The following is a 24,898-nucleotide window of genomic DNA, read 5'->3' on the forward strand; positions in this document are numbered from 1 at the left end:
TCATTTTCAATGAAGAGTTCAAATAACAAATCGCATGTCTCTAACCTAATAGATTCCGAGATATGGATATCATATAATATTACACCCCAATTCCCTCTTTATCTTCCTTCTAAGTTGAACCTCAAGACAATTTTTTGATGGTACATTACGTCAGAGATCCTACGTATTGTCCAAATTTCAAGGATGTTGCTTGAGCAGTTTGGCCTAGGCGCTTACAGTTTGCGGGGAAGAAAAAAAAGTCAGAAACACACTGAAAATCTATCTATGCCTTGCATGATAAAAGAGATAACGAGTGAATTATGATGGAAACAATGGTAAAATACATATAGAGTGGGAGAAAATGATAGAAACTTGAGAAAAATAAGTGATTTTTAAGAAACTGAAAATAACAGCGAATTAGTACAAATAATTCATTAGTATTATTATATAAACGATTTTTATACCCAGGTGTAATTCATACTTACACTATTGTCATGTCTCACTTCTTTCCACTTATGTCCCTTTGGAGGTTCAGGAACGGGAGCGTCTTTACTGCAATTAATAATAACGTCTTCAGGGTTCACTCGGCGCTTTAGTTTTCCCATTTTTGGATGTTCTCCACGACCACGGAAAAGACCTGGAGGTTCAATTTTAAAGTTGCCAATCTTTTCCTTATGGCCATCAATGACACAATAGCCGTATTCATTCATTATCTCTTCATTTTGTTCTTTAATTTTCTGAAAGAAAAGCAAACATTTATTCAGTATGAGTTAGCTCGCCAATAGTAAATATTGTTTTATAATATCCGAAGTATAACAACACAATAATACTCTCTCTTGTATAATACTCTCTTCTATTACACCTACATTAACGAACTGTTAGAATTACAACTATAATGGAACAATACAAAAATCTGATTGCTATACACGACTTGCTGATTGCTGCACAGAATTTTCAGTTCTGTTCAATTAGTCAAGTCTCTGCTCAGCAAGGACATCTGGGTTTGACATACACAGGCTAGTGGTAAGGTCTTGTATGTGATTTCATTACTGTTCTATGCTATTGGTACTAGACAAAGTAACACATCGTATAAGTAATTTTGTGCACCAGAAAATGTACAACAAATTATCTTACTTCAGAAGTATTTTTGTCTTTCTTTCTACTTAATCGTGTCATACACTTTGAGATAAGTTTCACTAGATGGCGCAGAGAGCCAGATAAGGTTTACGATTCATAGTTGAGTTCAAGCAGAGCAAGTGTGGGCTACGTTGAGAAACAGCAGGCAGAGTGCTATGTGACTTCCACACGCTAAAGGAAGTAATATGTAGTTTGTGTACCAGGCCATTCAGATAGACTGCCCTAAGGTAGAATGCCCAGAGTGTAAGAGCATCACAGCATATGAAAGCGGCGACGGGGAAAAATTAACCTAAATTTCAAAAGATATCAAGCGGTGATGGCATGACAGATGAAGGTTTCAAATATACTATATCCCGTATAATCAATATTGCGATTTCGAACTGTCAGCTTTCACGGATGAGAGTCATCAAGTATTCGCGAGTCATGCGACGGAACAAGACGAATCCTCTTCACGGATGAGAAAATCTCACTAGAACAAATTCCCAACCGACCTTCTGTCACTCTTTTCCAATGCTCTGAATAGGACTTCTCAAAAATTTTACCGGGACATACTAATGAAGTCACATTTATAGGATGTTCTATAACAGTTCATCGAGCTTCCAGCAAGATTCGACGCCAGTCCAAATGGCTAGGATGATTCAAGAGTTGTTACAAAGGAATATAATCAACTTTATTGCTCCTGATAATAGCATTCTACGAGCGCAGACTTCAATCCATTAGATTACACATTACGAGAAATTAAATGGGATTTTTGTATTAATGTTTCACGATCATGACTTACGATAAAGGAAACAAAGACTGAGAAAATTGCGATTATGAAAGAATGTGAATTGTATGTGGGAAGAAATCGAAAATCCTGAGAAAACTCATGGTATGATATGTCCGCCACAAACATATACGGCCTTGGAGTGAATCAAGGACTCCTCAAATAAGAGGTAACCACTTTGCCACCGAGTCAACATATCCCACCTGCCCAGCCCTTCACAACAGTTCATCGTTACAGTGTGATTCCCGTTGAAAATAATGCGTGTTATTGCTGACAGAACAGTAAATTCGCGGTGTGTGTTATTATTGTTCAGTGTTTACAAGACTTTCAGGTAACATACATTAAAAAGTAAATAGGAATATCAGAATTTATGAGCAGTCAGTTTCAGAATTCATGATACAACTTGCTATCTATCGAACAACATGGTTTCGACTTAGTTAACTACTCTAATTCAAATTCTTACGTTCTAAAATTAAAATAAGATTAACTGCTACAAGAAGAAATGTCCTAGAACCGCATTAATTGTTCTTTTTTCTATTTCTAGGTTTCAAATATATCGTGAGCTCTATGTGAATAAACCGGACATAATTCATTAATCTGATCGAGAAATTACATCCTTCTACAAACATCACAACAGCTCTGATGCTGTGTATATACATGGAAAGTAAATATAATTTTAAAATTAATATATTACTCTTATAAAATTTTTACTACGTAATGATGTACTCGTAACAATGAAGTGCATCAGATCACCTGGTGTCCTCAAAGGTTTAATTAGGAGTTGGATTGTTAATCATCATTTGCACTTTAATATTAATTTTGAAAATCACTGAATTGTAAAAATCTTTGAGAAGTATATTACAATATCCCTTCTATTAGAATCATCACCTTATATCTCTACTGCCCTATTCGTTTTTAAAATGCTGAAGAAATTGCACGTTCATATCTGAAGCCATGTCGAAACTTTCGCAGTCGTGCTAATCGCATGTCACAAACATCGAACTATCACACAAAACACTAATAGCGGCATCAAATTTTATCAGAGAAAAATTTCATTGTATTTTAAAAGCATTATATCAGGTAGTCTAAAAGTATCGAGCCTTCTGCGCACGAGATGGCGTTAGTTCCAAATCTCAGGGCGATTCACAGCGGGTCAGACCTAATGTCATTTGGCATCTGACAGTAGCAGATGTGCAAAAATTCTTATAATTAGATGAAAGGTATAGCGCCATGAAAATGAGTGAATTTTCCGCAAAACTGCGCAATTTAATTTCGACAAAGGCTCCAATGTTGCACAGATCCGTGAAGAAATTTGTGTTTTTATGGGCAAGAAACACTGTCAAAAACAATACCCAAAAGATGATCTAGTTGTTTTCGCTATGGAAACTTCAATGTCCAAAATGTTCCTCGCAGTGGGCGACCAATTAGAGCAGAAGTGGATGATATTTTGGGAAAAGTCCAGCAAGACCGGCATGTAATCAGTCATGATATCGCCATTGTGTATCACACGAGCTGCTGCCGCCAGACAGAACCACTGACCCGGGCATGTACTATCGACAATTAGTACGAGTGCACTTAGCAAGTCAAAAGAAACGGTCGGAACTGGTCAACAGACAGGGTTTTATATCCCACGCTGAAAACGCCAGATTGCATACATCAATGACCTGTCAGAAATTGAGAGCACTCGACTGGGAGATCTTAATCCATCTACCATACAGCCCGGACCTAGATCCGTTAAGCTATCATTTGTCTCGGTGTCTGCAGAACTCTCTGAATGCTGTTAAGTTAGTTTCAAAAAGTCCTGTGAAAACCACGTGTCACTTTTTTCTCAAAACGAGATTATGGGATTATGGTGTTGTCGGAAAAATGACAGAAGGTCACCGAACAAATAATGTTATTTCCAAATCACAATGAATGTATTTTCAATTTTGACCGCTCAATAGTTTTTAGACAACCCGATATTAATACTTAATACAATTCAATGAATGCATTATATGAGTATTTAATACCTTTTTCTCCTCTTTAGTCATCTGTTTTCTTTCTTCAGATTTTTGTTGGAAGTATCTGTGCATATACGTGAAATTACATTTCGAGAGTTCTGTAATGGTTTCCTGTTCTTCGGGAGTCATGCACTTTCTCCAATCCTTAAAAAAGTTCTTGTTGAAAGCTTCTTTCGTTGTGTAGTCATGATCCAACATCCTGGCATAAAATGTGGCGACCTCTTCAGCGGACTCTGAAAGTTTCATTTCCTTTCCTGAAAATAAATAAACTAATTAATAGAAACTGACGACAAGACATTAATCTTGAAACTTTAACTGGAAGAGCTTACACGACCGCATCGATGCCACAAATTGACAATCTATGATCTTAATGATAAAATATTAACCTTGAACTTACTAAGCACTTGTACCATTACTTTTTCGCGTACGTTTCAACTGAAAACGGACATGCAAATTCATATATTATTATTAACTAGGATGATCTATGTTCCTTTAGGTTAGACGCAGATTTTCTCCCTTCTTGAAAGCTATAACCAAAGACATAATAGGAAGCAACTCATTGTGTGATGCTGAAATACATCACCGCTTCAAGCAGGTTCTTTTAAAGAAAATTCTGGATTCTATTTACTATCAACGCAGAATAACAATAGTTTCTCTATAGATAGGACGACTGTTACCGGTAAAGTGAATCCACGAACCAACTTTAAAATGTCTGAATACACGTATCGAGAATGACAAGAAATGGTTGAAATGTATATGAAAATTTTAATTATACGGCTGTTTAAGTTCAAGATTAATATTTATTATTAAATATGCATCCTATCATTCCATTAAGTAATCTATAATTTTATTCGTGTTTGACTGAAATGTACTTATTACAGTCAAAACTGTAACTGACCTACATAATATTTATGCCTTCGCTGAGCAGGACAACTGACCCTTTTGGGGGAAAATTCTTATCCAATTGATTCCTCTTTCTATTCCACCTCTTACCAAAATGTCTTTCCACCTAATTACTCTTATTCCTTTGAACTCCCTTTGGGACGGGAGACCCGGGATAGATTCCTGGTGGGAGCTCATGTGGTTGGATCCCACGTTAAGCTGTAGGTCCATGTCTTATAGTTTCGGCCACTGAACGGGACCCTAAAATACAAATCATCAGCTCTACCACCCAAGGAAATAAAAGTTTTGATAAATGAGAACTAACTGGTCATAAATCGAAATAACTGAAATTAAATTTATTTAGTTTAACGTCCTACGTTATTCCCTTTAGGCTAAAGGAAACGGATGACAAAAAAGTAAATGATGTGAAATTTTTCGTGCTGCCCCACCGGGAATCGAACCAGCCATCTCGCGCTTGCTACTATACTTGGAATGAGGGCTAACTGTTTTATATATATATATATATATATATATATATATATATATATATATATATATATATACACAAATCACTGACAGCACACGTGAAACCCGGAACTACTTATTTTCAGGAAGTAAGGACAAAACAATATTTTGCTGGCCGATGTATTTCGTGGAAATCTGATGATGAATAATCTAATCTGTTGATACTATTCTGAAATATCCTTTACAAAATATTCCTTCTTCATTTCACTTATGAAAAGTAATAATAAAAACAAAGTTCTTTGAGAGTGTTGCAGCAAAGACACAAATTCTATGCTGATTTCAACTTTTTCTTAGAAAAACTACGAGTTTTTGTGTTCTTATGCCAATGCCGAGGTTATGAAAAACATGATCTACAATTAATGTGGGCTTCGAATCATGACTGGGGTTGAATTCGAAGTTAGCGGGAGCACAAGATCAACCCTACAGTAAAGATTGTTCTTCACCACGTCTCGCTTCCAAGCGGAAATATTGCAAGAAACCAATTACCTATATATGGAATCGAGATCTTTAACAAGGAGCCTTGAAGCGAAAAGTACTGTCTGAAACTAATTACCTATATACGGAGTAGAGATATTTCAAAAGGAAGGCATTTATTCAAGCTCCTTCTGAGACAACTGCAAATTCATAGAAAACACATCCTGCTTATGAATATTAAAAGCGTAGCAAATTTTGAAAACACCAAAAATGGAATTGACTTTTTCACCGAATAAAGTACATATGATCGGACTATAGTAGCATGCACTTGTGTTGCCACATTGTGTATAACTTACCGTCATAAAAAAATTTAACGTTATCAGGAAGCGGTTCATATGGTGGAGCAAAAACTGGTCCCTTATGCTCCAAGTAAGTCCACTTGACACCATCATCTCTTTTTTCTTCCTCCCACCTGAAAAAGTTACGTTAGAAACTAAACTTTAAGAAAGAACGCGAATAATGCTTATTATTTACACAAGTTCTACTTATAACTAGCATGTGATACGAATACAAACAGTATGCAATTTCCATACATCACATTCATACTATACCTAATAAACATTAAATGGCCACTTAGTAAAGTGGCTTTACTCAACAGATTGATTGAGTGCCGAAATCAGATAATTCCAAGTTTCCCTTTAAATACCTTACCAATTATCTTCCTTCTTCCTGCACGATGGGCTAAATGCATTATGATTTATGCCAAGCAATGAATTAAAAGTGAATCCTAAAAGAAGTGCTGCTCATGATCGAATACAATTCAGACCGCCTATTTGGTAAGTATTACTTATACTGAAATCTTTACGCCAATATATATATATATATATATATATATATATATATATATATATATATATATATATATATATATATATATATATATATATCGATTTCATTAATGCTATATTCTTACATGCTCCCTGAAGTGTTATTTATACTGAAGTCTTTACGCAAATATGTATATACACACACATATATATATACTTCAATTTCATTAATGCTATATTCTCACATGCTCCTTGAAATGTTGATTTGATCTACGCTTCGTACGTCGTTTCCGTCCACCAACGAGGTGAGTTACTAGAATAGGGTGAATGATATTGTTAGAAGAGAAATTCACAACAGTAACAAGTAGAAACCAAGTAAAATAAAAAATTCAACTATTACTAATCATTCATGAACTAACTACATCTCAAACAGATCTCAAATGCCAAATAGTTTCTATTACAGTAAAAAGATAATAATACTCTAATTACAAGGCTTGTCAGGAAATAAAAGATACACACGCATCTGCACGTTAGAGGAAAAATGTGTGCCAAAGTTGGTAATACTGGCAGTGACCTTGATGTATACGCCGAGGATTGAGAGTGATTCGTCAGAATTGAATTGAGTTGTATGCGAAGAACATGCGTTGAAACTAACAGCGGCAATATCAAATCTTGCCAGGTGTAAAAGTGCGCTTTGTGATCAGGTTTTTGCAGACACAAGGAAGGCGTTCGACCAACCACAGAACCTCGACCTCGCACCCAGCGACTACAATTTGTTCCTGTACCCAGAGTAACATCTCGATGGAAAACACTTTATGATTATGAGGTCAAAGAGAAATTACAATTTGTTTGCAGATGCACGCCCTAGATTTTTACGATTCTGGTATACAAAAAATTGTTCCGCGTTTGAACGAACGTAAAGAAAGCCTCTGTATCAGTCTTTGCGACCAATATGTATCTTGGACATCTTAATTTTCGTTTGTATCTTTACTTTCCTGAAAGCATCGTGCATCACAATCTGCCCACACTTGAACAAATCAAACAATACAGTGGAAAACACACAAGAATCTCTACATTTTCTGCCCCATCGTTAATCATCTCTTTTCGTATCTTCACTACCCTTTTGTATCAACAATTTTAATTTTTTTTACCAGTCGTAATATAATATTGGTAATTGACCGTTTCAACATTACCAGGTTAAAAATAAGACATGTTTAGATGTAGAAAATACTAGTCAAGATTGATGTAATTAATAATACGCCACGACTTACTGGGATGCTTAGGTCCAAATTAAGCGTCAATTCTCTTGTCAAATATTAAAAAATCAAACTGTTTTGGACCTCCGTAATATATTCACTGTACTCATTTTCTGTTTACATTTGAAGTGATTCTCGAATGCTGATAATAATAAGCCACCGCCACCTTACGAAAAGTATCTATCCAGTTCAATCATTTCTCCCTCTCAGTTTCTTACCATTTCCACACTTCTTGTTCTTCCTCTCCTTTCTTTCTTTTCCTTGGGCTTTCGGGTAACTGACCCTCTTCTTTCTTCGGCGCTTTTTTCTCCTTTTTAACTGCTTTTTTCACCTGAAATAATGTATGTTTTCTACAATTCCTTAGTTACTACTGTGTTCATCAAAATAATAAATAAGTAAATAAAAGTGCGTCAGAAGCAAACTGTCTGAAACCCATCCCTGCTTTATTAAACAGAACATTCAACCTAAAGAACTATATTGATTTATAATTTTCATGAAAAACCTCTAAAATTTCTCACTAATATAAAACTACAAATGGAGAAAATTTTCTCTATAAATTAAATTACTACTTTAAAAATAATAAGTTTCATTAAAACGAACTCCGTCTAAACATGATGGAAAACTTCTTTAGTTCTTATATGCAATCTTGTTAGATCTTCAGAAGAACCTATTCATTCACTATGTAAGATTTTAACTGGACCCAAAGGGTCGAGCTGTCCCGGGTTCGATTCCCGGTGGGGCCACTCGGTCGAAAAAGTGTAAAAAGCTTTTTCAGGCCGGCCAGCCATCCTAAATGAGGTTTTCCTCATTCACACCAGGCAAATGCCGGGGTGGTACCTAACATATTGATCCCAGGCCGCTATCGACTACGCTACGCGGGGCCACTTTAATTAATTTAGTTTTTAACTTCTTTTTCCCTACATTATGCAACGTTTCTCTTCATCTGTTATTTCTCTGCTCTCCTACACTTCTACCAACCTACTCGTTCCATTGGATTTATTTTTCTCTACTAATCTGTCAACTTACAGACCGGTAACATTATCATGTGATCTTGCATTCTAACATGGCCCAGCATGTTTCTCAGCCTTCCTGTTCTTTGATTTACCCTTTCTACCTGACGAAGCGATTTAGCTGAACTGTTTATGACACATGTTTCTAGGTTCTTTATTTTCTGATATGTAATTAATAATAATAATAATATATAATACACATTAGTTTCCTGCAAAAATGACCACTTTAGTTATTTATAGACAATGGTTTCTGTTTTTCGTAATAAACTGACCTTGGTGACGATAAATTACATAATATTTAATACACTTACTGGTTTGAAGTCTTCCTCATCATCATCAACCTTTTTCCTTTTATTAACAACTTCTTTCTTAACTTTCTTTCGCGCAGATAATGGAACATCATCCTCATCATCCGACTCCACCTTTACCCGTTTAGTCTTCATGGTCGTCCGCTGAGCCTGTAAAAATAATCAATCCGTGGTTCAACACAATGTTTACAGTTTACACTATTATGAACAGCATTAGAAAGAAAAAAAATCTAAAAATAATCATATCTATCAAATATAATCAATAAAAACACACAATACAACCCAACAACGAGCTTGGTAACATGCTTCATCACATTACGTACAGTACAGTCTAAATAATAAATACAGTGCAAACGTTAAAAACCCTAAAAGAGAAGAAATACTTTAATCCACATTGAGCGCAAATCCTGCTTTATAGAAACTAGTAAATATGATAGTCTCTTTTCTTTAGTGTAATATTTAATCAAAAATTTTCTGTAACCTAAATTGCTTATTTGCTGGATTCAAGGGAACCATTGATTGGTTGGTTGGGTTTATAATGGCCCTTTTCGGCACTAATGCTACTATGAGACGTCATCCTAACGTGGGATCTGGACCATATGAGCCTTCATTGGAATCGAACTCAGGCTACCTGCTCCGGAAAAGCGTATGCCAACAACATAGCCATGGATGAGCTCTCAAAGACACAAAATGAATGAATGAAACATGGTATAGAATTCCTCTCAATAATGAAAGTTGTGCACTGCAGTGATTATATAAAATCAAAGACTTATCATAAAAAGAACAGTATATTCAAGATAGAACAAGTTTCTGAGTTGCCATCCTAAAAATACAATCAGATGTTAGCTGGACACAGATTACAGAAAAATTGCCTAAAACAAGAGAAAAAGAAATAGTGTGAGAAAACTATGTAAATGGGGAAGGTGTAATTATCTTCGCTCTACTCTAAAGAATATAGAACAAGACTCCTCCTGCTATGATCCATGATAATTGCAAGTGTCATTTTATTCCCCTTTCTGATAAACTAAAATATCTATAGATATCCATGAATACTTACAAACTAAATTGTTACAAGTACTTTCCGTAAATAATATTGTCGAATTAAACTTCGAAAGAGTATCTTAACTTAATGTTTACTGTTTGTCGTATTGATATATTCTATCTTATTTGATACTGAATATTTACTCACTGAAGTATTCTAGACTTATATAAGGAGTAAAACGATAACTAACTGAATATATTCTTAAAAGGGTAGGAAAAAGTTTCACTCAAAAGCAACTTACTCTCATCTCTCCCGTTAATTCAAACTTCACCTCTAGTCTTGATATTGGTATTTCACAATAATTATAGAATGATGATCATTCTAAATTTTACACCAACACAGTTTATTACACATTTGGGTGTAAAAATGTTCGTTCGTCTGTTTTCTCCTGTAGCCTCACGATGCAGTGACCACTGAATAAATTTGTTAGTATGAGTTTAAAATAAATAATAAATGAAGAAGGGCAGTAGTCTGAAAATTTTGCTTCACTGAAAAATAATAGTAAATCTATATATTTTGGAACTTTATAATTTATACTGTATATAGTCGGAATGGAAATAAAAGCGCTTTCAAAATTTTAACTGGATATTAAACAGGAAAAAAGACTAGAATGACCTAGGGGTAGATGAGAGAATAACATTAAGATTGATCTCATAGTAATAGGAATACAAAACAGGAACTCGATCTAGTTGGCTAAGGGCATAAGTTAAAGGAAATTTTTATGAAGTGCCATTGAACCTTCCGGTTCCATAGATCATAGAGTGAGTTGTTATTTTTGAAAAGAAGGGAACAAAATATGTTAACAAAACAATGGGTATTAACTACAGTTTCTAAGTACTCTGATAAAACTCCCATATCTACACTTGATACTTAAATAAGTATATCAGCTATTAATGCAATATACTATAAAATCTTATCTAACTAGCTTATCATAGTCATATTTATTTTCTCTCCTCTTGCTGAGTTCCCAAATCTTAAGAAATATCATGTTTGACGGCGCATTAAAAGGCTTATAAATATAAATATAAATAAATCTTTGAGATTAAGTCCAAAGACAAAATGCGTCCTTTATACGCCGATCGATTATTTCAATTCAATAAGCATTCCTGTTTCTATGTTTTTGATATTTTCCTGGTTTCTTTACGGTGCGCAATAGCATTCCAGCTACGTACAGTTCAGTGTTAGCCTTTGTTAAAAATGCAGGAAACTAAGATTTTCGCCTCATCCTCTAAGTTTCAGTTCACCATATTCTTCATATCGCGATAAGTTCCTTTATAACGTCGGTGTCATTTCTATTGCTATTTCTTTCAACTTCTCAAATCAGCTATTTGTGTCAACATTATCGGCCAACCTGACATTGATATTTCTCTCCTTAATCCTATAATGCCCTTCATCGAATTTTATAAAACAGAGCGAGGCGGAAGTCAGTTTATACACCAGAAGAGCGATATATTGCATATGATATCTGACCCATTCACCTTCCACTAGAATACATGCCATCCGAAGCTCTCAGTTCGTTGCCCATGATGACCTTATTTCTTCAAAAAAATTAGACCACGAATTTAGCAAACCAGAAGAATGGGATTGAACGAGGGAATCACGCAAGCGCTAGCTATTTTGAAAAAGTACTGTCTGTTGGATATGTAACCTGACTTCGGAGCCTCATCTAGTAGACTTCCACTGAATTCTTTCTGCTGGCTCGCAATAACATGTCAACCGACTTTTTGTCGGACTATATGAGCGCGTATGAAAGAGTAAATATCGGGCCCTTAATATGTAGAAATGTCATTAAACAAACAAAATAACTGAATTCCATCAACCCTAGAAGAACAATTAAGTACAAACAAACCACAACAGAACAGATTTTTTAAAAGTTATTTCCCTACACTTTTTGTTCTTTCATGCAGTTTAATCTCCACTGAATATGTGAAAATGAACCTATTCAGATTACACATTACTACACAATTACCACATATTCATACATGCAAACAGAAAAACTGTACTATACTAAATCAAAGAGACGTACACACACGCAAAAGTAACACTCATAGCATATAAACGTTAGATGAAAACACACATACCCCATGGTCTGAATATCCTTTAACAGAAGCTGACTGTAATTCGTAAAAACATCATTATAATACGTTATACACACAGTATAACACAGCTAATGTAGATTTGTTTTAAAACTGCCATCTCAATCTGCGAATATTTTCAAAGACAGAGAAACAGCGCAAATCCATCAGAACAAAACAATAACACGAAACAAAACCCAACAGATTCCCAAAATAAAGTGCGATCAGAGATCCTGAGTAAACACATTCCTAGCTAGAATGGAGACAACCCTAAAATCAACCACAGACTTCTTTACATGATCAAAGATAAATAGCGGAAACTGTTTCACTACATCAATTTCTTTCCAATGCCATTAATACTATCGTTCTATCATTTCCTACTGTTACATCTATACTGAAAAATCTTGCACAATATACTACACACTTTGTTAATTTTTACTACTTTCACCCTTTTATAAAATTAGACGTTGTTAACTTTGACATTGCTACAAAAATAAACCGTAACCTCCTAATAAGATTGTGTACTTCAATTTTAGTAACCAATTACATATTCTTATGTTAAAACATTCCATGTCTATGTGAGAAAAAATATAACTAAAGAATTGTTAAGAAAATCTTATCTATATATACTCTATGTTATAGATTATTTAATTAGTCAATGTTACTGTTGGCACTACAAAACGTAGGCAGAAGTTAAGAAAATCTTTTTTGAATACATCACTTTAATCTTTCTTTCATGTAACGGAACTTCATTTTACTCTATAGTTCACTTCTGCAATATACTACTATTTCCAATCATTTATATCTCCACAGTAGCCTAAGTCCCAGTTCAACTGCCTGACACACAAAAACTCCAATTGTTCATCTCTACACTTAAAACATTGCAGTAAATACATGTTAACAAGTTATACACAATTAAATGTGTCCTCTTCCTTTACGAAAACTGCTATGAACTATTACTCATCATACCATTCCTGAACTACTTCCCCTCCACGTTTCTTACAACTTCCATTTAACTAATAATTATTTAATGACTTCTATTTTCATCTCACCAACTGCATTTGTTTCACTTTCCGTTTCCGGTGTACCTTTTATCTTTCTGTAATTTCAATGTTTATATATATATAATTTCAGTGAGCACTCCTCTATTACTGACTGGAAATAATGAATCATTAAGGAAAATGAAAATGAAATGAAATCTGTGAGTTTTACGTCCCATGGCTATGCCGGTTAGGCTAACGGAGACGGTGTGAGTAATGAATGAAATGATGGAATGGAGAAAGTGGGAGGAAACGGGAGAACTCCGAGAAAACCCACCACACGGTGTTTGTCCACCACAAAGTTCACTTGGCGGGGACTGGGATCGAACCCGGGACCCCAAGCACCAGAGGTGAACCCTCTACCATTGAGCCACCGCGGTCCTTGAATTATTAAGGAGTATCTACTGTGAACAATCCGTCGAAGATATACTATTGGTTGATAGCTATGTTCACTGTTCTAAATCCACTCGTAAAAAGCATCCAACTATACCCTCGTTTATTTAGTCTGTGTCAAGATTTAAAAAAAAAAGCAGGCCTACTCCGATTGTTTAATTCCCATGGTGACTTAGAATCTATCATAAGGTGAAATTTCTCATTGGTACAAATGGACTGACTCAACTGCCGTTCAAGGCTAGTTTCTTGAGCCTTACATTTATAGGTCTTAGCTTATTATTATTATTATTATTATTAAATGCACTTCCCAAAGTATCTTCTACAGAAATATGAGATCTGTTATATTTTCTTTCGGTAGGTAACACCGATGTTTCAGCAATTATTCTTTCTTATCTGTATCATTTCTTTCTCCAGACGCTGAATAAACTAATCGCTCTTAGCTAGCTTGATCTTTAATATCAAGTGTTTTCCTCTCCCGTTGTCTGACCGTGAATTCCAATCACCAATTATTGGGACTTACTGGACCAAATATGTTAGATCCCAGAATTTATATATATATATATCCCCACACACTCACACGATTCCTACGAATTCTTCTCATTACATCATTCTTACATCTAACAGTTCTACATTTATACTTTACGCGCTAAAGGAGAAAATATGACTTATAACAATTACATGTGTAATGAAATTAAGGCCTACACAGGACCTTTAACTCATAACTGGCACACCTTGTCCATTCAGCCTATTTTTACTGCACCCCGTAAGTTACATCCACACAATGCATTCAACATAATGAAAGAAAAATCACCAATCATGTATGTGACTTCGCATTTATTTGGCAAAATGTTTGGTGATATGAAACCAACTTCTGTGCAATGACTGCGAAGCAAACAGAACATTATAACAAGTGTCACTTACTCAGCCCATGGTAATTTACGAGCAAAGCGCTACGTGGTACAATGTGACTTGCGAGAACTTTTAGGAGTACAAGAAGACATTTTCGATTTGAAAGAACACCAGTCAGTAGGCTAAGTTTAAGACTATTACAAGCTTTAAAAAGTACAATGGTAGACCGATTGTTACGGAAGGAAGTGTGAAGACTTGCACGTCAAGTATACCTGCGAACTTCTTAGAAGTCAATTCGTTTAGCCAGTCGTAGATGAACACCAATATCTATTCATAAATTCAGTAGAAACGTATTTATATACACCTACAAATTGCAGCTGGTCCTACAATTACATCACATTCAAGAACTAACTGTTGCGATAGCCGTACAAAAATTCTTGATGGAACTGACACCGAACCCATATTCTTCTGAAATCTATTACGGCAATAGATCGATATTCCATGTTTCCGGGCAAATTAGATGGAGAATATAGGGTTCGAAAAACCATACGCTATATCGAAACACGAAAGACAGAGTAACTGATCCTCTTTTCGCTGAAACAATCAAAGCCGTTGTACGTACCTGGGCATGGTACAAATGCCTATTATTCTACAAATTCAAAACATTCCAGTCTTATGATACCCTTCTCCCTCAATTTATCTGCGGAGTTATGTGAATGTTTGGACAAGCATATCAACGATCAGCGGATTGGGCGTACCAGTCAAATGCAATGGCCAGCCTGTTCTCCAAATAGTTTTTATAAGGGTGCCATCAACACTTATACAAAGGTGATGTAACCGAATATATTCGAAATTCAAAAGCCTTCATTGTCGTAGTCTTTGCTCACATGAACATCACAAATTCTACGGCGCACGTGAGCTGCACTGGACTATCACCCACAGGCAGACTGAAACATGGCTCCGAACTTGCTGAATATTGTACAAGAATTACAGGTTTCCATCACTAGTAATGTTTGAACAACGTATTATTCATGAACGCTTTATGTAATTTTTAACGCGTGTATGACATACTTACGTCCGAAACAGCTGGGTTTCTTTTCTGAATCTAATCTTAGCTAAGATTGAAAAAAGAAAGAAAAAAAAATAGGTAATTCTGAACATGTAGGTTAGGATGCGATCGTTTTAAATGTGACTATACAGTACAGATAAATTAACATTAATAATTTCTTTCTTGACTAAGGCCGCGCCTCCATTTCTCCCGAATGTGGTTGCGAATGCAAGCTGCGAATTCATGTGCCTCTACTAGATCCGAAGTTTTGCGAATGCGAATCAAGTTGCAATATCTCTTTCAAAGCTTCAATGTGAAATATTTTTGCTTGAAAATTAGTACCATAATGTCTTCAGAGCACAAAGAAGACGAACGTGGATAAATGACATTTTTATCACGAAATGAGGAGGGAGAATTTAACTTATTGCCTCAGCTATAGCAACAAGAAGAAAAGCTTTTCGAGTATTTAGATCTGCCCATAATTTGTTCACGATCGTCACAATGGTCGTTTGTGGTAATCTGGATGAACTTGGTTCCACAATGGAACTTTATCAAAAACACAATTTGTTAAAGCATCAACATCTATTTCCTCTTTATTTATTTATTATTTTTTTCATCTCCGCACCTCACAACGTCGTCTGCTTTCACGCAAAACAAACTTTCTTCTCTCACGCACCGCTCAATTCCTCTGCAGCGACTTTCTATTCGCACGAATTCGAACGAATCCCAGCAGGTTGGGATCGTTCGCATTCGCATATTTTCGTCAGTTTTCGTAATTCGCAGGTCGGAACTAGTCGTGACACTCCAATTCATTTACACCTGCTGGGTAATTCGCATTCAGGTCTAATAGAGGCGCGGTCTAACATTAACAGCAGCATGAACAATGACAATTTACTCTAAAGCTAAGAAAGAACATCAACGTTAATAAACATACCAAAGGAAGATCATCCTCGCTCTCTGGTTCAGTCTTCAGGGATTGACTTACATCCATACTATCTGTAGAATTGTAGTTTTCATAGGCAAAGTTATTCTTCTCCTCCTCTTCCTCCTCCACCTCCTGTTTGATTTTAGGTTCTTGCTTTATCTCAGTTTGGTACATAAGTTCTTGAGATTCTACTGGCTCTGGAGCTTGTGGCTTTTCCTCAGCTGGCTTACTTTCTTCACGCTTTTCCTATAATACAAATTCTGGACTGTTACAATTACACTACTAATAGGCTGCCAGTTACATAATTAAAAGTGGCTTTACTTACTCAAGGTTCTTACAAAATAATGTTATCTTCCCCTGACTTCCAGGTGCCAGAGCAACCAGCTTCCCTGACCTGCGGCATTTAATAAGATAAAGGCTACTAGTAACGAATGCCTGTAACACCTAAATAAAGACTTGGTTAATAACAGCGGATAAGCAAACACGTAAACTATATCCGTATCATATTGTAAACTAACCAAAGAATTGCTATTTAAGCTACTGAGTAAATTTTATAAGACTTCTTTAATACACATGAATGGATTTTCGAGCAGCTGCAACATATGGATTTTCAGAAGTTTTAAGATAATACTTCAGACAATTTCAAAGAAAATAAGACGGGCTCCTAAAAAATGTAGTAAGAAAAACTCAATTAGTTACATTAATAAGATATTTCAATTTCCCCCCAATTTTATAAAAGTAGGATATTGATAATGTTTTATTTTGGTATGTGCAAGTATTTAAAGGTATAACATAATAAAGATTTGGGGGAGAGGATACTACAGCCGCTGGTGTCAATATTTAACTTTCATATATATTGTTCAATCAAAAAAAAAAAAAAAAAAAAAGTACAAAAGTCATTTTGTACAAAATGTTAAAATGTGGAAAAAGAAAGAAATTATAATGAATACCTTGTGCACCATCTAAGTAGCAGTCCATGAAAACTACTACAGTAGTAACTATATTTATCTACTTATTGTTTTAGAATTATAATAATAATTTTCTTACAAATTTGTTGTTAAAAAATAAGTAAATAAAACACCCAATATCGTACAGAACATTAAAATTTAAAAGAAAAATTGACCGATATTACTAAATGACAGTTACGTGGAATGACTACTTCAGACTTGCTTCATTTGGGTCTCGCATTTGAATTATCGGCTTATCTCAAGAAAGAAAGAAAGAAAGAAAAAAACTTCCTAAGCAAAATCCCGTTTTCCCTTATTCCCAGGTTAAGTACCATTTTCTCTTACTTTTTCATATCATTTTGTTTTCCCTGACGTTTCCAGGGTTTCTATATTTGTAAGAACCCTGCTATTTTAAGTGTTTCACTGATATTTGCAAATCACGCTTTTAACAAAGTATTCTATATTTAACACATTTTAATCAAAAGTTACAAAAGAAGGGACATGCATCGTTATCAGAAATTTCCTCTAGGAAAAGTCTGTTACATTTCTTGAACATTTTATGCACATTCTTTTACTGACTAACATCATGAAATTAAAAAACGATAATGCCAATAAAAATAAATGTTAAGAAAAAGCAACATCTACTTACTTTGCTCTTCTCTTTATTTTCCGAATGTTTTTCCTTCTCTTTCACTGAAAAAAAAAAAAAAAGACACATTGAATATGTTGTAATTAAATTAACGCGTGACCACTAAAAAAAAAAGCAAATTACATATGTCAATGTATACATATTACATGAGTCGATTGAATGCTTTACCAAGTAAATGGTTCCGTCACATAAATATTTATCCATCTATTGACATCGAAAATAACTTTTAATAACGGAACACAAACAGCATTGTTAGAAACATAGTTATTCCTAAAGTTTTTTTTTATTATTATTACTATTTTCCAAGAATAACAACATTAATATGTAAGATTATTTTGACAAACTATTATTTTTTAATTAGGCATGTAATACCGAAAACGTTTAGGTAAGTAACAAAATAATTACAGTCATTGAAAGTTATCTCTACGGAAAGCCTGAAATTTCCACTATTAAATTTTGTTATTCGAATATAGATTATAGATTGTCATTCACTTGTATTGTGCATTTATCATCACTCAGTAAAATGTAAACACAGCATATGATGAATGAACTAACACAAACATTCAAATATGCTAGTAACTGTGTCACTCGTAATTCAGGAAGTTAATTACAATTTTCTATATATATCAACAAACAGTTTACGTATGTATATACAGTTTATACATTAGCTAGGGTTTCATTCTATATTTCCTAACATACGTGTTTATATGCAAATTTAAATTACACTTAACGGACGATTTCGAGAACAGGTACAAAAATGCGAAGTACTACTGCACTAATAACTGTAACATGGAATTTCTGTAGTAAATGAGTTGAGAGAGTGGATCATCGCCATATTCACGCAATACTGAGATAATAAAAGTCTTGCTACTATGTCCTAATATACCTAGTACTTGCAATAAGGAAGAGAATATACGGCTTCCGCGGTTCAAATAAAAGGCTATCTATTCATTTCATTTGAACCACTATCTAAATTAGACTACGACTAATGTAAGGCTACGACTATGTAGCAAATATTAAGCACTCAATAAGAAATTTCAAACTTATTTCATCAGCCAACTATGCAGGATTTTGAAATTAGTTTACACAGAAAGTTACAATATGTATATTACCTTTTTCTTTGTGTTCTTTATGTCGGTCTTTGTCACTGCTATGCTTCTTCTCTTTCTCCTCCCGGCTTCTCTCCTTGTCGGAGCTCTCCTTATGTCTCTCCCTATCCGAGCCTTCTTTGCCACTTCTCTCCTTATCAGATGATGAACTCTCTTTGTGTCGCTCCTTATCTTTACTGCTTGATGAGCTCTTCTCTTTCTCTTTGTGCCTGTCCTTGTCCTTATCCTTATCTTTACTTGAGCTGTGCTTGTCCTTCTCTCGATCTCTGTCTCTGTCTTTGTCCCGATGGCTGCTGCTGCTACTGCTGTGCTTATCTTTCCTCTCTCTATCTTTATCTCTGTCCTTCTCTTTACTAGAAATTAAAATGAAATTCACATTTTTATCAATAGATCGACAAATTAATTTCTTCCTTATGACACAAATACTCATACTTCCCACCCTCAAAACAGAAGAAAGAAAGAAAAAAGTTACGGCAAAATTCAGTCAGTGAACATAGCTTATTGCTAGATAAATGCATAATATTAAAGCGCAAATTGATTTGCCCATCCTTTTCTTCTTTTTTCAAAATATTTAAAACTTTAAGTGTAGAATTCCCCAATTTACTCAGCTTCCTAACCCTTACTGTTATAAAACAAGATGTTCGTCAGGAAAGTAACGCTAGTATGGATGAAGGTCAATAACAAAACTTACTTCTAGTTGCAGAAGAGTTACTTATTAATAAAAATAAAACTTTGCTGGTACATCGTCCTTGCTCACGGGATGCAGTCACAGTATGTCAGATATGGTTAAAACAAGTAAATCAGCAGGGCATCAGATGACAAGTGACAAAGTATGTATATTTTTTTGTTTATTATTTACCGTATTTTTAAAAAATTATATAACATGCTTCGAAGTCCCACAAGCCAGAACAAGATTACTTCTTATACACCTAGTTCTTTGGAATCAGTCAATCTGGGGTCTAAGTTCCCAAATCTGTGTACATTCGCTAAGGAAAGTAAGTGAATGCCTTTCCATCTATGCTATTTTGTTATTAAGTTCAAATTTCTTTGGCTCTGGAATCTGTTCAAATCAATCAACTTGTTCCGAAGTTACTGACAAAAGAAAAGCAAAGGAAAGATACGCTCTTTTGCTGGCGATTGTATAAGAGTCGTGATGAAGCTCTTTAAGCACTCACGCACTATGTTATATCTTCCAATAATTCTACCACATTGATTTATGCTATCTTGATTTACGAAGTTGCTGTGAGGTGTAACCTACTAGCCGGCGGTAAGGTTACATTAAAAGGAGACATATAATTTGTTCACTAATTATTGTGGAATAAGCTTTGTAGTGAGAGTTGGTTGGCTATTGGTAATGTAATTCCATAGGCCTTTGGAAGTATTTGGATCCAGAGGATTAAGACACGAGTGTATTTTCAACTTACAAGGCAACAACAAACATTAATCGTCTTGTAACAGACTGAGAAATGAAGAACAAATATGGAGCTCATCTGCGCCTACACCTAGATATAGTAGTAGTAACTCTTAAGAATCTAATTTTTAATATATAAGCTTCAGGGATAGTCACTCGAAAAAATGAAATTTCTAGTTTAATATCTTACGATTATGCACGGAGGTTAAGGGAGACGGTAATAAATGAAATGGTAGAATGAAGAAAGTGGAAGGAAATACGAGAACCCCGAGTAAACCATGTACACAAAGTCTGTCCGCCACGAAATTCAGCTGGCGCAAGCTGGGATCGAATCACGGACCCTACAAGTGAGAGCTCTATTACTTCAGCCACAGCGGCCCAGACAATCACTCGACAGAAAAATCAAGATTATATTTGTTGCCTTTCCTTCTATTAGTGCTTACTGACAAAATATAGCACAATTCTACTGGAAACGCCATTAACGAAATGAAACAGCTCACAGCTTAGAAACTTAAAAAGTGAATGTTAGAGGAATTAGCTAAATTTCTAAAATTCATACACAAACTCAAATATATAGCTCAAGGATTAGATGACGTCAAGGAAGAGTGGGACTTTTGAGACTACATTAGTTAAACAACTGTTTCTGTGTTCATAGAGAAAAGGACTCACAAAATACTCTACATGTAAGAGCTGTTTACAACAAACTGGAAGAAAATTATCTGCTCTACACTGCCGATGCTATACTTGAAATCTGGAAAAGTCGGTTTGTTTATGTTTAAGAACGTTCTAGCATAAAATACCAATGGGATGCCTGGCTTCTCAAGGGTCCAAGAAAGTTCGATTCAGCAAGAGAGGGAAAGGAGAATGGTGGGTATCTAACACGGAGAAAGTGTAGTGTAATATTGGTATCTGAACTTCTACTCGAACAGAAATAAAAAGATACGGGCCATCGCACTACTTTCTCGCTTTAATTCCTTACACTAACATGTCGTGCTGCAGTTATTAATGAATCATCATCATATGACATACGAATAAAATTAAACGGGTTTTCGGAAAACTTCGTCAAAAGAAAACTCTCCCCCAAAAGTAAACTATCCATGTAGATTTTTCCACGTTAGTATTATTAATGAAATATTTGTTTATAAAATAACAAAATCGCATGAATGGTATTTAAAAAAAAATATATCAAAAAATAACTCACAGCAAGAGTAAACTATCCATTGTGGATATTCCCAAGAAAGTGATTTATGTACTATAAATAAAAGAAAGAAATATTTATTTATGAAATATAAACAAAACTGCCCGTGTCGTGTTTTTGAGAAAGTAGCCTGAATAGCAACTCATTCCTAAGAGTAAACTACTCCTTGTGATTGTTTTTTTTTAAGCAGTAACTTATACAATATTATAGTTATTAATGCAATACTTATTTGTGAAATGTGAACAAAATGGCATGAGTCGTTATTGGGAAAATCACTCGATAAAACTAACCCTCAAGGATCAACCACCCCCTCGTACATTTTCTCAGGACAAATAAGTTATGGCATATTGACAGGTCACTAATGAAATGCAAATTTGTGAAATATGATCAAAATCGCCCACCCCCCGAATAAACTACCCCTAATCGATTTTTTCAGCACAAATGAGTTATATTTTATCAGATTACTAATGAAATATTTATTTATGAAATATGAAGAAATTCGCATGAGTCATTTTTGAGAAATCGTCCGAAAAAAAAAAAAAACTCATCCCCACGAATAAACTACCCTTCATACATTTTATCAGCACAAGTAAGTTTTCATATTGTCATATTATTAATGAAATTTTTATTTATGAACTATGAACAAAATCGCCTATAACCCTAAAAATAAACTACTGCTCGTAATTCTTTCAGCACAAATTAGTTGCACTATATTGTCAGCTAATTAATAAAATATTCATGAAATATGAAAAAATGTGTAAGTCGTTTTTGAAAAAATCGTCCGGGGAAAAAAAAAGTCACCAAGAATAAACTATTTCTTCTCGATTTTTCCCATCGAAATAGCTTACACCTCATGGTGGGGTTATTTCTAGAAAATTGATATGTTTATGGAAAAATGAAATATAAATAAAATTGTTACAGCCGTTTCAGAAAATCGCAACTTTTTTATTTTTACCCTCAAGTAAACTACCCTAGGAAAAAATTCGAAAACTCTCTTGGAGAATCACATAGAAACCTGAAGTTCAAAATTTGGTTGAAACACGTTGAACGGTATCTTCTAGATCAGTGCACATCACGACGAACAATGTCGAAAATTCAATTTTTCGGTACCTATGGTCCATGAAACGTGTAAATACGTTATTTTTTTTAATTTTTATTTATTTATTTATTTATTTTTTACAATCAGCAATTTTTTCTCTCCTTTCGTTGTCCAAAAGTAAAAAGGCTATAATTACATTTCCTCGGAATTCTCCCTTTTCATCATTTCACCATTACCAACCATCTCATCATCACCTTTCTCTTAGCATCGGTACATAACCGTGGGACGTTCAAGTAAAAGAAAGTTCAAGTAAAAGAAAGAAAGAAAAAAAAGTTATCAATTCAGAAGTTACAAAGTTAGCAAAAGGTTAACAAAACAAACAAAAAAAAAAAAAAAAAAAAAAAAACACTAAATTTTGATTTTAAGTGATGAATTTCTACTTTTTTTCCCGAAAGCAGAAGAAAACAAAGCGGTTCAAGAATTAATCAGGAGCCTAGAACAACATGGATAAAGAAAGGGTAAGGTTTGCCAAATATTGTAGAAAAAGTAATATCCCAAGACGTACTACACATAACAAATTTGCTCTCCTTTAAGTAAATAAGTTCGTTAAGTGCACGCATTGATGTATTAAAGAGTAACGTCTACCATTTGAAACAATATTTAATTTTTATACTGTAAAAATTAATGAAGATGTTATACAAACAAGATACTGTAAAAATTCATCATTAAACAGCTAGTCAGTACTAAATTTGAGGTATATGCTTTTAAAATCATACTTTAAACACAGATGAAAGCAGAAAAGAAATAAAGGGAGAATGTTGTAAAGAATAACTGATAATCTTCGAAGACCTTACTATTGTAGTGAACTTACTCTTTAACATTATCATATTTATATTTTAAAATTGCTAATACTGAAGATAGAGTTCGTGTCAGATAATATGCGTGAGCTCGTAGATATCAAGAAAACAAATGATGGATTAATACCTAAAAGTATAACTCTCCTTTTCATGAAAAAATTTAATTTTGAAGGAAAACACGCGATGTTTTAATACGAAATTTTCGCAGTTACAATGAAATGTAATGACTAAAATTGCCCATCAAGTGGGTCAGTTATCGAAACCGAACCCTCAGGCTTATCCTATCAGTGCGTTAACCACTAAACCAAGAAATTTAAACCTGACAATTAAAAAAAGGGGGAAAAAAAAAAGATGAAGTCATGTTGCAAACTTCTACACTCATATTCGTAGGCATAACGATCTTATTAACATATGGGCATATAATGAAGATCTGTCTTGAAAGTGAAAATAATAATGTAAAATGCAAACAAGTTAGGTGTTTCTCTGTGTAACTACACATATATATAAAACCACACGATTTTCAGAAAGAGAGAAAGAGCAGTTTTAAATTGTAATTCACATTAGAGATACATGCTGTACCACCGACACCCTTCTCAACTATTCGAAACTTACTAAAATATCCATATCCAATTGCAGATGTACAGGGGAAAGTGGAGCAGCTTTTACAGTACCTACACTTATTACACTGTCACTTCTGTTAAGTTATATCAACCCATGACACTGAAACTGAAATACTTACGAAACTGAAGTTTTACTCTAAATTATATATTTATGGTTGAGTATTTCTAGGGTTAAATTAAATTTTAAAAAATTCAAGGAAAACATAATAGGAATATCTCAATACCCCTAGCTCCTTATCAAACAAAAAATTTGAACTGAACCAAATTTTCTATAGTACGGATAGGAAACAAAGACTTAACAGTGAATTACTCCACTAAATAAGATGTTATTCACTTTTTACAGTTTACGCTTCTGAATCGCTTATACAATCTTTGTACTGAATAATTTCATTAAAAAATGAAGGCATGGTTAAAATACAAATAGAAATAATAATAGGCATTAACCATGACATTAAAAATAACACCTTAAGTTTCACATTCAATAATCAACACAACCGTATAAAAAATATGTATAGCAGTCACAAAAATTTCATACTCATCCAATAAATGCTATTCTGTCAATAAGCTCGGAGTCAATGGGAAGTTTCATTTA

The 24,898-nt window shown here is 34.4% G+C and overlaps 1 protein-coding gene across 2 annotated transcripts in view; it reads right to left on the reverse strand.

Moving 5' to 3' along the window:
* The window catches only part of LOC145674118 (DNA topoisomerase I, mitochondrial-like), a 60,930-nt gene that overhangs the window by 13,914 nt on the left and 22,118 nt on the right, over positions 1–24,898 (reverse strand). The window contains exons 5-13 of one of the 2 annotated variants that reach the window (XM_081743943.1): positions 19,185–19,534; positions 18,073–18,116; positions 16,486–16,722; positions 12,228–12,260; positions 9,108–9,254; positions 8,005–8,117; positions 6,060–6,175; positions 3,892–4,136; positions 465–716 (exon numbers count right to left, since the gene is read on the reverse strand). In XM_081743943.1, the coding sequence (XP_081600069.1) occupies positions 465–716; positions 3,892–4,136; positions 6,060–6,175; positions 8,005–8,117; positions 9,108–9,254; positions 12,228–12,260; positions 16,486–16,722; positions 18,073–18,116; positions 19,185–19,534 (1,537 nt within the window). The remainder of the gene's footprint in view (positions 1–464; positions 717–3,891; positions 4,137–6,059; positions 6,176–8,004; positions 8,118–9,107; positions 9,255–12,227; positions 12,261–16,485; positions 16,723–18,072; positions 18,117–19,184; positions 19,535–24,898) is intronic. The other variant, XM_081743945.1, reaches the window with a different exon arrangement.

This window comes from Thermobia domestica, chromosome 2, assembly GCF_964235325.1.
Source record: "Thermobia domestica chromosome 2, izTheDome1.hap1.1, whole genome shotgun sequence".
NCBI lineage: Eukaryota > Metazoa > Arthropoda > Insecta > Zygentoma > Lepismatidae > Thermobia > Thermobia domestica.